General features: G+C 41.7%; 2 protein-coding genes and 2 long non-coding RNA genes across 4 annotated transcripts in view; all 4 read right to left on the bottom strand.

The window, feature by feature from the left end:
* The window catches only part of LOC139623341 (uncharacterized), a 343,520-nt gene that overhangs the window by 125,269 nt on the left and 203,995 nt on the right, over nt 1–14,256 (bottom strand). The window lies entirely within an intron of this gene.
* On the bottom strand, nt 2,459–5,176 carry LOC139623330 (uncharacterized). The gene is made up of 2 exons (XR_011691476.1): nt 4,977–5,176; nt 2,459–3,984 (listed from the first exon to the last, which is right to left on the bottom strand). It is a non-coding gene; the product is annotated as an uncharacterized lncRNA (long non-coding RNA).
* On the bottom strand, nt 5,283–10,005 carry LOC139623329 (uncharacterized). The gene is made up of 2 exons (XM_071481478.1): nt 6,098–10,005; nt 5,283–5,547 (listed from the first exon to the last, which is right to left on the bottom strand). The coding sequence occupies exon 1, from the start codon at nt 10,003–10,005 to the stop codon at nt 8,644–8,646; it is 1,362 nt and encodes a 453-aa protein (XP_071337579.1). The 3' UTR covers nt 5,283–5,547; nt 6,098–8,643.
* On the bottom strand, nt 10,053–12,371 carry LOC139623328 (cilia- and flagella-associated protein 337-like). The gene has a single exon (XM_071481477.1). The coding sequence runs from the start codon at nt 12,213–12,215 to the stop codon at nt 10,053–10,055; it is 2,163 nt and encodes a 720-aa protein (XP_071337578.1). The 5' UTR covers nt 12,216–12,371.

The following is a 14,256-nucleotide window of genomic DNA, read 5'->3' as shown; positions in this document are numbered from 1 at the left end:
TGATCAAGAGAAGAGGTTACACCAGTCTGAAAGACTCATGATGACAGACTGCTACAGGATCTGAAATGACCTCAAACTGCTCTGTGATGTGTTTGTATTTCATATTAAAATCACATTTTCATCGTTCAGCATGTTTCACATTTCAAGTCAAGTATCTTTATTTTCATTGTTAAAAACAATGAGACAGTGGAGCAGCAACGTGGTACAAAGGGAAAACAAATAGTGCTAATAATAAATAGGTATACTAAATAAATATAAGTCACTTTAAATGGCAAGCACAGTGATGCAGGTAGTGCAGCCATAATGTAAAGTTCATTACATCTGTTTTAGAACAGAAATCTAACATTCAGCATCACATATAAATGTGTATAACATTACAACTCAAAGTCACAGCAAATGCCATTAAATTATTCTTTATTACCTACTGTTCATTTCACCTGTAGTAAAGTATTTCCTCCCCTTCAGTGACTGAGGCTCCACACTACAAAGAGATAGTATCCCACTGGGAGTCATTAGGTGGTGGGACTGTCACTACTGTAGCAAGCATGGATGTACTGTGGGTACGGAAAGTATTCAGACCCCTTTAAATTTTTCACTCTTTGTTTCATTGCAGCCATTTGCTAAAATCAAAAAAGTTCATCTTATTTCTCATTAATGTACACTCAGCACCCCATCTTGACAGAAAAAAAACAGAAATGTAGAAATGTTTGCAAATTTATTAAAAAAGAAAAACTGAAATATCACATGGTCATAAGTATTCAGACCCTTTGCTGTGACACTCATATTTAACTCACATGCTGTCCATTTCTTCTGATCCTCCTTGAGATGGTTTTCTCCTTCATTGGAGTCCAGCTGTGTTTAATTAAACTGATTGGACTTGATTAGGAAAGGCACACACCTGTCTATAAGACCTTACAGCTCACAGTGCATGTCAGAGCAAATGAGAATCATGAGGTCGAAGGAACTGCCCAAGGAGCTCAGAGACAGAATTGTGGCAAGGCACAGATCTGGCCAAGGTTACAAAAGAATTTCTGCAGCACTCAAGGTTCCTAAGAGCACAGTGGCCTCCATGATCCTTAAATGGAAGAAGTTTGGGACGACCAGAACTCTTCCTAGACCTGGCCGTCCAGCCAAACTGAGCAATCGTGGGAGAAGAGCCTTGGTGAGAAAGGTAAAGAAGAACCCAAAGATCACTGTGGCTGAGCTCCAGAGATGCAGTGGGCAGATGGGAGAAAGTTCCACAAAGTCAACTATCACTGCAGCCCTCCACCAGTCAGGGCTTTATAGCAGAGTGGCCCAACGGAAGCCTCTCCTCAGTGCAAGACATATGAAAGCCCGCATAGAGTTTGCCAAAAAACACATGAAGGACTCCCAGACTATGAGAAATAGGATTCTCTGGTCTGATGAGACGAAGATTGAACTTTTTGGCATTAATTCTAAGCGGTATGTGTGGAGAAAACCAGGCACTGCTCATCACCTGCCCAATACAATCCCAACAGTGAAACATGGTGGTGGCAGCATCATGCTATGGGGGTGTTTTTCAGCTGCAGGGACAGGACGACTGGTTGCAATTGAAGGAAAGATGAATGCGGCCAAGTACAGAGATATCCTGGAAGAAAACCTCTTCCAGAGTGCTCAGGACCTCAGACTGGGCCGAAGGTTCACCTTCCAACAAGACAATGACCCTAAGCACACAGCTAAAATAAGGAGTGGCTTCGGAACAACTCTGTGACCATTCTTGACTGGCCCAGCCAGAGCCCTGACCTAAACCCAATTGAGCATCTCTGGAGAGACCTGAAAATGGCTGTCCACCAACATTCACCATCCAACCTGACGGAACTGGAGAGGATCTGCAAGGAAGAATGGCAGAGGATCCCCAAATCCAGGTGTGAAAAACTTGTTGCATCATTCCCAAGAAGACTCATGGCTGTACTAGCTAAAAAGGGTGCTTCTACTCAATACTGAGCAAAGGGTCTGAATACTTATGACCATGTGATATTTCAGTTTTTCTTTTTTAATAAATTTGCAAAAATTTCTACATTTCTGTTTTTTTCTGTCAAGATGGGGTGCTGAGTGTACATTAATGAGAAATAAAATTAACTTTTTTGATTTTAGCAAATGGCTGCAATGAAACAAAGAGTGAAAAATTTAAAGGGGTCTGAATACTTTCCGTACCCACTGTATTATCAGACCTGGATAATGGATCTAAAAATGGCGCCCATTCAGTTCAATCTGAATTGCTCGCCTGGCGCATACGCCATGGATGTATTATAAGACACACATATGTGTGTGTGTGTGTGTTACAAAGAGAAAACTATTTATCTTTATAAGTATATAGTTGTTTCTTTATCTGCAAGTTATTACTTTTTTGACTTTAATGATTCTGTATATTATTATCATAATACTGTAGTGAAGTTAACTTTGTAGATAATCAAGAATGATATAAGACAATGTAATATATTTTTAATGTAACAAGTTTTTATTTTTTATTTATTTTATTTCACTTTTGACAGCAGATCTTGTTTTGCCTTCCATTCCATATTGTGCCATTACTGCCATGAGAAGCCTATATGAACTCCTCCATTGCAAAAAGGCACATTGCTCATTGAACTTCTAAAAAGCTATTTTTAAATAGTCAAGCTGTATGCATTATATTACACATCAACATTTACAGTAATCTTATCTATACAGAGATTGTAAAAAAAAAAAAAAAAAAAACACTCAGTACTAGCTAACTGTCATCTTCGGTTGCATGGATGTATTACGGCCAGATATATACTATGAAACCTTTAAAATGCCCTTGAAGATGTCTGTCTGATACTATCCTTCCAAAACAACTGTTGTCCTTTGCAATCTGATTGGTTGGTGCAGTTGATGGCAGCACACATGTCAGTAGTAAGTTCACCAGGCCAGAAGTAGAAGAAAAGGGAACGTGTCAAGATTCTGCATCTTTTTAAAATTTCACTCTGCTGTCAATTAAATACCCAACCCCCACCCAAACTGTCCTTACTGCACTTACAGTAGGCTAACTTTACTGTACTGTGCAGTGGAAGCAAGAAAAATATTGTCACGAGGATCTCTTGAAAAGTATGCTTTTCATTTTAAATCAAGTTCATCTACAATGTCAATAACCTGATTTATAAACATTTCCATCACTTTAGTTATTATATGGAGAACAACATTAGGCATTAAAACATGATATGGACTCTATGGCTGGCAATATACAATGGCAGGCTAATTTACTAATAAATTAAAGGGAAAGAGATAACAAATAACATTATGTATTTCATTTTGTATATGTAATCAGTGTTTTAAGCATATGACAACCCACAATACTTTGACAAAATTGTGAACATCTTTTTTTAGTTTGTTTGTTTATAAATATTCCATATGAAGGTTAAAAAAAAGTAAATGGGGGCGGTGTTTAGCTCAGTGGGTAGAGCACCCGCCCCATGTGTTGAGGCTATAGTCCTCACTGCAGGCAGCCCCGGTTCGTATCCTGCGCCGAGTGGCCCTATCCTGTGTGTCATTCCCCCTCTCTCTGAATCCCCATTTCCTGTCTCTCTCAACTGCCCTATGAATAAAGGCATAAAAAGCCAAAAAAATAATATTTAAAAAAAAAAAAAGTGAATGGCCTTTTGTTCCAAAGGGGAAAGTATATGGATAATTGGGGACAGCTATATCCGACATGACAGAGAGCCAAGGAAACCATCGGGTCCAATGTCGGCCTGGATGCCAGCGTCTGGTGGTTTGGCTCAGGTGGCCTGAGATGGTGGAAGCTGCTTCCCTTCTTCCACCAGTCCTTGAGGGAACAAACAGCCCCGGATGTCCTCATCATCATCTGTGGCAGCAACAACATGGGAAAGATCACGGGTCTGGAGCTAGTCGCAGCGATGAAGAGGGACCTGCAGCACCTCCACCAGAAGTTCCCGGGGATGGTTATCATTTTGTCCTCCATCTCCTCCAGGCACCGGTGGAGGGCTGCTAATCCGTGACAGTTAAATAAATCAAGAAAGTGAACAGTGAACACTGTGATGAACACATTTATGAGGGATTTAGGTGGATGCATGGTAGGTCATCCTCACATGAATTTTGACAGCCCTGGTCTATTTCTGCTCGATGGAGCTCATTTCACCACTTTGGGGAATGACGTTTTTTTTTTTAAACCCTTCAAACCCACATTCAGGGGCATTAAAACTGCCTTTAAAACTTTATTGTAGTTTTTTGTTGTTTTAGTCATTCTTTTATTTTTCGTTTGATTCTTTTGGAGCCAGCAGTTTTTCCGACCTGTTTGTGGGTTTTATTGTTTTTTTTATATTTAGCCCATAAATAGACCAGGGAATTCTAATTTATCTAAGGATGACATTTCTTGGGATTAACATGCATTTAAACAGATACCAACAGAAGTAAGAAAATAAGATAACGTACAATTATAACAATAATACAATGATAATAAAATAGAGATAAAATGGAAACGTAAAGCATGGGAATATAAACAGTTTACATACATATTACAAGAAGATGCTTATATGGTTCTACACATTTTATTTGATATGCTCCACTATAAATAAGTACACGGCATATCAAGTCCTGACAGACAGAAACTGGAGGCACAGTCGCTTTAGGAGGACACAGTGAAGGGTCAGCTTGTAATAGTTGAATGATCTCAGAGCTCAACCCATGGCTCAGCTCCAATCCGTAGTGTAGCATAACACATAACACTCACAACAGTGAAATAAAAGTAGAAGTATTAAGACAGGAAAATATGCATAACTACAACACTAGACAACATGTAAAAAGGAGCACATGCCACATGAATAAATATTTTTTGCCCGGTTATGATTAAATCCAATGTTATTTTAGGCTCCAAACCTTCTAACTGAATGACTCGTTTTCCCTTTAACATCATAAAGAAATTAACATTTAACATGAATTAACCACGATATCAACGACTGTAGGATTTAATACCATCTTACTTTTCAGAAGGTTATCGTCGTCGGTTGCTGTGCTGTTTGTGTAAATCCATGGTTTCAAGTGTGCTATCAATGCATTCATGAACGCAGCAGCACCAGATCTGGTCCGGTTTGTGGACAGATCCAGTGCATTATTCACTGGTTCTTGCTCATCTCCCCCGACAACCTGAATGATCCCCAGCAGCTGATGGCTGAATTCCTCCAGACTCCCAGGCTGGTGTTCACAGCAAGGAGGGTCCTCGTAGCCACTAAACTGGGCTTCAGTGAGGTAGACTGTGACCCACCAAAGCATGATTAAGTGAACTGAAAGGAGGAACAGAGCTAATCGCACCATAGGCTCAGTCTGAAGCCACAGACTGCGGGGCTTTAGCAGCAGACTGAGTGACAGGCTGTAATAAGTAATAGATAGATATTTTACTATACTTTACCTTCTGATAGAGGTCAGACCACTGCTGCTGCCTTGGGGCTGGTCTGTTGCCTCCTCCAGAAGGAGGGACCCAAGAGCTGGCAACAGCTCAGCTGGACCATCCACTCTCTATCCATGGCCTCACTGCTGTTAGGGCTTAGAATTCATCTAAACACAACATGGAAATGATGACAACAACATTAGTAACAATAAGAATAATTACAACGGTGTATTGTAACATAGAAATGATGTGCTGAACAAGTGAGTACTTATGAGTGCAGTAACATTATACTGAGAATTTAGCAAACTACACATAACATGTTTTGTTTTTGTTAACATCAGATACAGTAATGACGTGGATATATCTACAACCACTGACAGCTGTCAGTCTTACCTGGGCTTCAGATGAGCTTTAATGTCATTAGCTAGGTAGCTAGATAACTGGTTAATATCGACAGTAACACGTTAGGTACTGTCCCCACAGCAGCAGCTCGTCAACAAGTCAACACTAAATGTGAACATGCACTGGACAACATACTGTGACACTGCAGCACACAAACACACCCTAATGTAGCACTACCGCTATCAATAGCAATCATGAAATGTAAGGTGCAGTAGCTGTATGCTAGCGATTGCTAGCTAGGCTAACTAATGACCTCGTATGACGGATGGAAATATAATACATGCGACTATTTCAAAGGAAAATAAAAACATTTACTTGTTTCTTACTGGTGACAGATGGAAGCAGGAAGAGTTCCCTCCTGCTGAGTCTGACCCAACATACAGTCCATGGTCTGACCGTTGTTCTCCTGAAGCAGTGCAACAAAGGTCTGTTCAGGAGGCGACCTCTGCTGCTCACTTTAGACAAGGCTCTTCGGAAAGGACCTCACAGGCTTTTTTCATATATATCCTATTAACTCACGCTACCCAACTAAGTAATGTATGCTACGCTTTTTGGATAAAACATTTTTCATGTCTAAATTAAAAGAACAATACAATACATATTTTAGTCACGTAGCCTTTATTTATTCATTAATTTTGATTAAAACTACACTTTTATGTCATCCTGAATCTTACTTTGAAATTTTTACGCTTCACTTCCTCTTCCTGTCTGTCCATCGTTTTACTCTTTTTGTCAAATGAGAAACGAAAAAATGAATTAGCAAAAAACAAAAATTTGACCGTTTTTTGAATTTGGGTTTCTGGCTTTTGTTTGTAAACAAAAAACAGGTCACTACATTTCGTTTTTTGTTTAGAATAAAATATAAAATTCTGCTTTTGGTTTCAAACTATATTAGGATAAAACGAATTGCCAAAAACGGACCATTTTTGATTGTTTTTTCATTTTTTGATTCAGACACCTACAACTGTTTGGTTTTAAATCAAATAACAGATTTTGCGTTTTTAAATTACCAATGAATTACAGATTACAGATTATCCGATGATACCCGGGCCTTGGAGACGCATTTTCAATAGCAGAGGCATGTAACTGCAAGGCGTAATTCTAGTTTGTGTAAACGCCTATTATGTGCAAAAAAAAGAAAGGAAAAAAAAGAAATTGATGTCATTATTTGTGTTTAATATTAACTATAAATAATAATAAAAAAGTACACACTGACATGGTTAAACAATAACATCGCCATTTTTAACGCTGTTTCAACTTGCACTTAGCACAAATAAATGAACAAAAAAGCTTTAAAGAATGGCAAAAAATTGACTGAGAGGGATAATTTGAAGGGAATGGGTTGCAGTAGTTACAGGTCTGGACACTCAGTTTTTATTTGTTCAAACCTGAAATTATAACAGTTAACCATGTATATGTGAATCAGAACCTTCTGGCCAGTGTCTGAATCATCTTGATGCAGTTAACTGATTTGAGCAGCATACAATAAGCACAAATCCCTGTTTTTTAAAACAATATCATGAGGTTAACAAGATGCTGCTGCTGCTGCTGATGTAGCTGAGCGCTGCAGAATGAAGCCTTCTGCTCCAGTTGACCAGAGGAGAAGTGGAGGGGAAAGTGCCGCTGCTCTCATTCCTCTGTGCCTGCACGTTACAGATGCTACAGAATGAAAGACATGTTGACACTATTTGAGCTGAAGCACCACAGTTGTGTCTGAACTGCTGAATAAATTAAGTGACTTCTCATTAGACTGCATGACATGATTTCCTGTGGCTGTGACTGTGTGCGCGTTTCCTCAGAAATTCACTACTTGGGCCTGTTTCCTCCTCCATGTACTCGTCCAGATTAAAATGTAGATGATTTGACATTTAAATTTTGTTATAAAGAGTTCCCTATATTTATACATTTTAAAATATACCACAAAATAAAACACAAAAATAACCATTCCTAATTTAGTTTGAGATATTGTGAGCAAAAAGATATAAACTCAACTAAACCATTAATTGTACAAAGACCAATGGACATGTAATTTCATATTGAAATGGGAGTTTGTCATTTGAACACTGCTTATAGACTGACCACATGCACTGGTGTTTAGGTCAGAGCTGTTCCTCAGTTGACTGGTTTGATTTTACTGTTGGATGCAGCAAAAAACACATTTTAAAGTGATATACTGCCTCATTTTACATTTTTGTTTTGTATCTTTGTCATGCGTGAAGCTAAAAGTGAAAACACTGAATTGCTGCAGTAGGAGATTTGAGCCAAAGCTACTTCACCTACAGTGTTCAATGTTCCTTGATCCACAACCACAACACCAGGGACTAATCTGTGCTCAGTCACATTATGAACACAGTGTGGAGAAACAGTAATGTTAATTTGTCACCATCTAGTGGTCAGTTAGATTTACTGCAAACTAACTGACTCCTTTATCTTCAACTTCACAAATGTTGTAGAGAAACTACTTTAACTCCTGTTCTACCTCTGATAGCAACGGACAAAAGAGTCATTAAAAGTGAGGTCACAAAGAGCCACCATGCTCTCCCTCACTCTTTAAAGGATGTGTTCTTTTGACTACATCATTACAAAGTTAGTAGGTGGGGCTTTTTACGACAACTCAGACTTGACAAAGTAGAGTGCTATGTTCACCGATGCTGTACAGTGAACATAGGACAGCATGGAAGGGTTGGGAGTTTAGACTGCTAATCTAACTAACTGCAAATATGTGAACCAGACGTTCAGGAGGTTTTTACTGGCAGTCTAATTAAACGCAGAGATAGAAAGAAACAAGAATAAAGCAGTTTCACTTTAGAAATCAGTGATTTGTTGATGCTTCGGTGGACACAGGGCATCTCAGAGTTGATTCATGGACATCCATGAGTGGATGGGCCCATAGCTGCCATTTGCCTCGCTGTTGGGTGCCTGCTCTCTGATATCTTAAATCCAGACGTTCGATGACTAAAATCCTTCATCTGATTAAAATATATAGTTGAAAATGACTTTTCCAGAGATGGGTGGTAAGCGTACACGATTCCGTGGTCAGATCCCTGCTTCACTGAACTAGCCAGTTTCTGCATGTGTGGTGAGCTCTTCGTAGCCTCAGTACAGCCTGTAGTGAGTGGGGTCTTAGGCAGCTGTGGCTTAAATTGCATCTGGCTATGTGAGAGCTGAACCTTCTCAGAAATGGGTGGCAGGCGTTGGTGTTTTGTTCCTTGTTCAGACCCCTGCTCCACTGTACCAGCTGATCTCTGCATGTTTGGCGAGCTCTTGGTAGCCTCAGTGCAGCCTGCGGTGAGTGGGGTCTGAGCCAGCTGTGACTTTGGGTGATTTGGATGAGCCCTCTCATAGATGAAATCCTTTGGTGGACATGGTGGGGGGTCACTGGGTTTGAGCAAAAGTCGTCCATATTTGGATCTAGTCCATTTTAAATATGGGGGTGCTGTCTGAGGAGAACTACGTTTAGAGTCAGTGCCACCCCTGATTAGCACGGTCTGACTGGAATGTAACTTGGACTGGGTCTGGCTATATGTGAGCTGAACTTTTTCAGAGATGTGTGGAAAACATCCATGGTTTTTTGTGTCTTCCGATCCCTGCTCGTCCGCATCGCTGTCTTCCTCCTGTAAACTGACGCCCATGTCTATGTCGTTGGCAATTTTATCTAATTTAGCAAGGGCATGTTCTGACAACTTGCGTGTCACTTTGACTTTGGCATAAAATTCAGCATGATTTCTTATTGGTGGAAACTCCTGCTGAACTGCAATTGCCTCGTCAATTCTATCAAAGAGGTCTTGAAAATCAGGTAGGGGTGATATGGGCGGTGATGGTGGTGGAGACTCAAGGAATGGCATTTCAGTGATTCCTGTGTTTGCTGCCTGTTCCTGGTCAGCATTCTCCTCAGGGCTGAATAGTGCAGCATCCCATTGGTCTCTCCCGAAGACGCCGATGCAGCTGCCTGTGTCTGTCCATAGCCGGACATTGTTGTCCAGACCTGCAGTAATTATGTTTTTACAAGTGGTATCAGATATAACACTCACCACCCCTTTACTGTGAGCTTGCCAGGAGCCCAATAGTGGAGGTGGACACAGTGATACCTGCCTCCCATTTGTATTCTCAAATGGTCCTTTGTCTGCCTGTGTTTTGATCCCAAATTGCTGAATGTCCCACAGATAAATCCTTCCGGTATTGTCCCCCGTCAGTAGTATCTGTTCACTGACATCAGTTGACATGGTGGTAATGACTGCACCTACATCATTCACAGCCCTGAACTTTCCTATCAAACCTCCCTTGCTAATAACAGACCAGGCATAGATGTAGTCAGCAGTGTGCCTGTGCCAAGAGAGACCACCCTAGTCCTCAGACATTTAATAAGAGGACTGGTATTCACAGTAGTCTTTGTCCCTGTCAGATGTGTAGATTTTTGATGAAGAGGAATTCTTTCAGCGCCTTTGACATTTTTTGGCTTCTTCAGATCAGCAGGGATCCCAGTCCGTCCTTGAGCACGTTTGTCTGGCCAGTTTGTTCGTACGCTCATGCTGCCATTGATCCAGTACAGAACCTTGGCAGTGTCGGCATCCCAGATTACGATATATCCATTGCTGGAGGCAGTAATCAGTGTATTTTCATGTACATCCAAGGAGGAAATGTCATCTAAATAATTGTGCTCCAAAAATTGGTGTGCATTTCCCTCCATATCTAGGTCAAAAATGGTCTTTGAGTTCCTTCCTGACACAAACATCCTATTGTTTATGCAGACAATACCTGTCACCTCCCTTGGCACGGTCACAGGAAGAACAGCAAGCTCCGTTCCACTGTTGAAGTTCCAAAGTCTCACTTTCCCATCCTGGGAAACTGTGATCAGTCTGCACTGCACTTCATCAAATGACATGGCAGTGAGCCCCATGTGCTGATCCCGACTGACCTTGAACTGCATGACGGCATTTCCTGTTAAGATATCCCACACTCTCACCACACCATTCTGGCAAACAGAGATGACCTGTTTGAAAATGCTGTGATAGAGTGCAGAACACACAGGCTTGTCATGGGATGTTAGCATGTTTTTAAAAACTTCAGTTCCTCTGCCAATACATTTTCCTATATTTAAATTAGCAAAAACTAACTCATTGTTATGTATGTTATAAAACACACTGGAGATTGGGGCCTGTCCCATACCACTCACCTGGAAACTTTGCCTACACATCCAGCCATCTTCTGACCAGACGCATGCATTCATGTCTGCAGATAAACTGACAAATATTTTGTCACTATGATTAAACATAATGTGGGTGATAGCTTTGGCATGTCCTTTTAATACAAGTTTGCAGCGCATGGTGTTGTGGGGCAACCACACCCGCAGTAAGCCATCTGTACCACCAGTAATGAGACGTTCAGCCGAAGTGGAGTATTCAACGCATGTGAAAAAGTCCTGATCTCCCTTTCTCTGAAAAAGCTTTAGGGCTTTGACTTTTGATTTGGCCTTAGTGAGTTGACCTGGTGGCCCGGGGAGGGCAGCAAGAGTCCTGTATGAACTTCCACAGATGGCAAATGAGGGGATCGATGGAAAGTATCGGCTCTGATCGCATATATCATTAAAGAGGGAAACTCTGAAACATAGACACATAAACACATACAAATCGCCTTTTGTATCACCAAAGGAAAAAACTGCTTGAGTGCCATTGGACCAGTAGTTCATGGCATTTACTATGGTGTCTATTATTAAAGAGTTAGTGACTACAAACATGTCAGGGAACTCATTGCAATTATAGAATGACAGTTCCCTGTCAGTAGTGGAGATAGCCACCTGTTTGAGTTCTTCCAGGTACACCATGTCAGTAACATGCATTTTCTTGTTGTGAGCAAAAGGTTGGTTTGATTTGTTCAGTGGAATCGTGATGATGGTGTCAAAGCTGTCAGTCCAGAAGCTGAAGATACCATCTGAGCTAATGGAGAGGTATTGACCTTTGTGGTACGCCCTGGTTTGTGTTCTTGAAACATCCGAACCACGATCAGGTTCCTTGCCATCCCCAAAGGGACGGAATATCAAACGAATGATTGCTTTGTGATGATCCACAGGTATAATTTTGAAAGGTAAGGGAAAGGGTTGATTTTTTAAATCTAAATGTTCTGATGCCATCTTTCTTTCCAACAGGAAGTTTAGCAGCTCACCAATGTCCACAGTTTTGTCACAGTTTGCGTCAATCTGCATGTGGAGGACTTCAAGCTCGTCCTTATTCACAGAACCATAAAACTGCTCCATTGCTACACTAAATTCCTCCATGTCCAGCCCTCCAGAGCCATCAGCATTAGCCTCTTCAAATATCCTCACAATCTCTAGAATATCTTCAGCAGAAAACATTTTATTTCCCCTTATGGGTTGAGTTCTGCTCTCCATGGAGACCTTCTTAAACTGGTCTTCCACGATGTCTGTGTGTTTTTCCATAATTACGCCTATGCATTGTCAAAACGTTGTCAAAATGATTTAACCAGTCAGTTTGTTTGTATTACAAACTCTGGAAACGTGTTCCTGGCACGCAGAATGTTTGTTGCTTTGTGTTGTGTCACAGTTTCTTGCACTATTGTGATTCTAGTTTGCATTCAGTGATCAGCAGTTTTAGAATAATGCCAACATTCTCTTGGTGATTAAAGCCACAGAAGATGATGACATCACACATCAAAGCCACAGGAAATGATGTCAGTGATGTCATTGGTCAAGCTGCAAGCTGTCTCATTTCAAAAGAAAACATGGTTACCATGGTAACAGCAACCCTAGTCTGACAAGCCCAGATTTTGAACATCTGCTTTCTTTTCTACATGCATTGTGTTCTGAAAAGTGCAGTTGAATAGCACAAAGAGTAACATTTAATGTAAAGATAGTGTCACTGCTTTTAGCTTGGTTTATGAGTTTTCAATAAATATATCACTGGAAAAAAAGTCACACAAAACAGAAATAGACTTCAAACATAGGTTTTGACACGTTGTTCAGAATCAGAATCAGAATCAGAATCAGTTTTATTGCCAAGTATGTTTTCACATACAAGGAATTTTTTCTGGTGATTGGTGCAATTGATCAGCAACAGTGGGGCTCTCTAGCCTTGTTGATGAGGCTAATAGCAGATGGGAAGAAGCTATTTTTGTGGCGAGAGGTTTTGGTCCTGAAGGACCGCAGCCTCCTGCCAGAGGGGAGTGTCTCAAAGAGTTTGTGTCCAGGGTGGGAGGAGTCAGCTACAATCTTCCCTGCACGCCTCAGAGTCCTTGAGGCGTACAGGTCCTGGAGGGACGGAAGATTGCAGCCAATCACCTTCTCAGCAGAGTGGATGATACGCTGCAGTCTGTTATTGTCCCTCTCCGTGGCAGCAGCGTACCAGATGGTGATGGAGGAGGTGAGGATGGACTCAATGATGGAGGTGTAGAAGTTCACCATCATAGTCCTTGGCAGGTTGAACTTCTTCAATTGCCTCAGGAAATACATCCTCTGCTGAGCTTTTTTGATGAGGGAGCTGATGTTTAGCTCCCATTTGAGATCCTGTGTGATGGTGGTTCCCAAGAAGCGAAAATGCTCCACGGTAGCCACGGGGGAGTCACACAGGGAGATGGGGGTGGGTGGGGCTGGGCTCTTCCTGAAGTCCACTATCATTTCCACTGTCTTCAGAGCATTTAGCTCTAGGTTGTTCTGCCTGCACCAGGTCACCAGACGCTCAGTCTCCCACCTGTAGGCAGACTCATCGCCATCAGAGATGAGTCCAATGAGAGTGGTGTCGTCTGCAAACTTCAGGAGCTTGACAGACTGATGGCTGGAGGTGCAGGTGTTGGTGTACAGGGAGAAGAGCAGAGGAGAAAGAACGCAGCCTTGCGGGGATCCAGTGCTGATGGTCTGGGAGTCAGACACGTGCTTTCCTAGCTTCACGTGCTGCCTCCTGTCAGACAGGAAGTCGGTGATCCACCTGCAGGTGGAGTCAGGCACGCTCAGCTGGGAGAGCTTGTCCTGCAGCAGAGCCAGACGGAAGTCATTAATGGAGTGGGGGGGTTTAGGTTTGTAGTTTGTGATCTTTCTGAGCCCTTTCCAGACAGAAGCAGAGTCGTTGGCTGAGAACTGGAGCTGAAGTTTCTCAGAGTACAGACGTTTAGCTTCTCTCACCGCCTTGCTAAACCTGTACTTGGACTCTTTAAACTTGTCCCTGTCCCCACTCCTGAAAGCTTCCTCCTTTTGCCTCCTGAGCTGACTGAGCTTAGCTGTGAACCAGGGTTTGTCATTGTTATAACTCACCCTGGTGCGTGATGGGATACAGCAGTCCTCACAGAAGCTGATGTATGACGTCACAGCCTCTGTGAACTCATCCAGACTGTTGGAAGCAGTCCTGAACACTTCCCAGTCAGTGCAGTCCAAACATGCCCGCAGATCCTCTATGGCTTTACTGCTCCACTGCTTTGATGTCCTCGCAACAGGTTTACACAGTTTTAGTTTCTGCCTGTTTGTGGGAATC

Source organism: Trachinotus anak, unplaced genomic scaffold, assembly GCF_046630095.1.
Source record: "Trachinotus anak isolate AG129_WGS33_773 ecotype Australia unplaced genomic scaffold, CSIRO_AGI_Tana_v1 ptg000007l, whole genome shotgun sequence".
Classification (NCBI taxonomy): domain Eukaryota; kingdom Metazoa; phylum Chordata; class Actinopteri; order Carangiformes; family Carangidae; genus Trachinotus; species Trachinotus anak.
The sequence above is the reverse complement of the archived record's forward strand: the minus strand, read 5'-3'. Positions and strand labels throughout refer to the sequence as shown.

Excerpts from the sequence above, each read along its gene's own strand:
- LOC139623329 (XM_071481478.1), bottom strand. The coding sequence starts at position 10,005 with ATGTCAACTGATGTCAGTGAACAGATACTACTGACGGGGGACAATACC.
- LOC139623328 (XM_071481477.1), bottom strand. The coding sequence starts at position 12,215 with ATGGAAAAACACACAGACATCGTGGAAGACCAGTTTAAGAAGGTCTCC.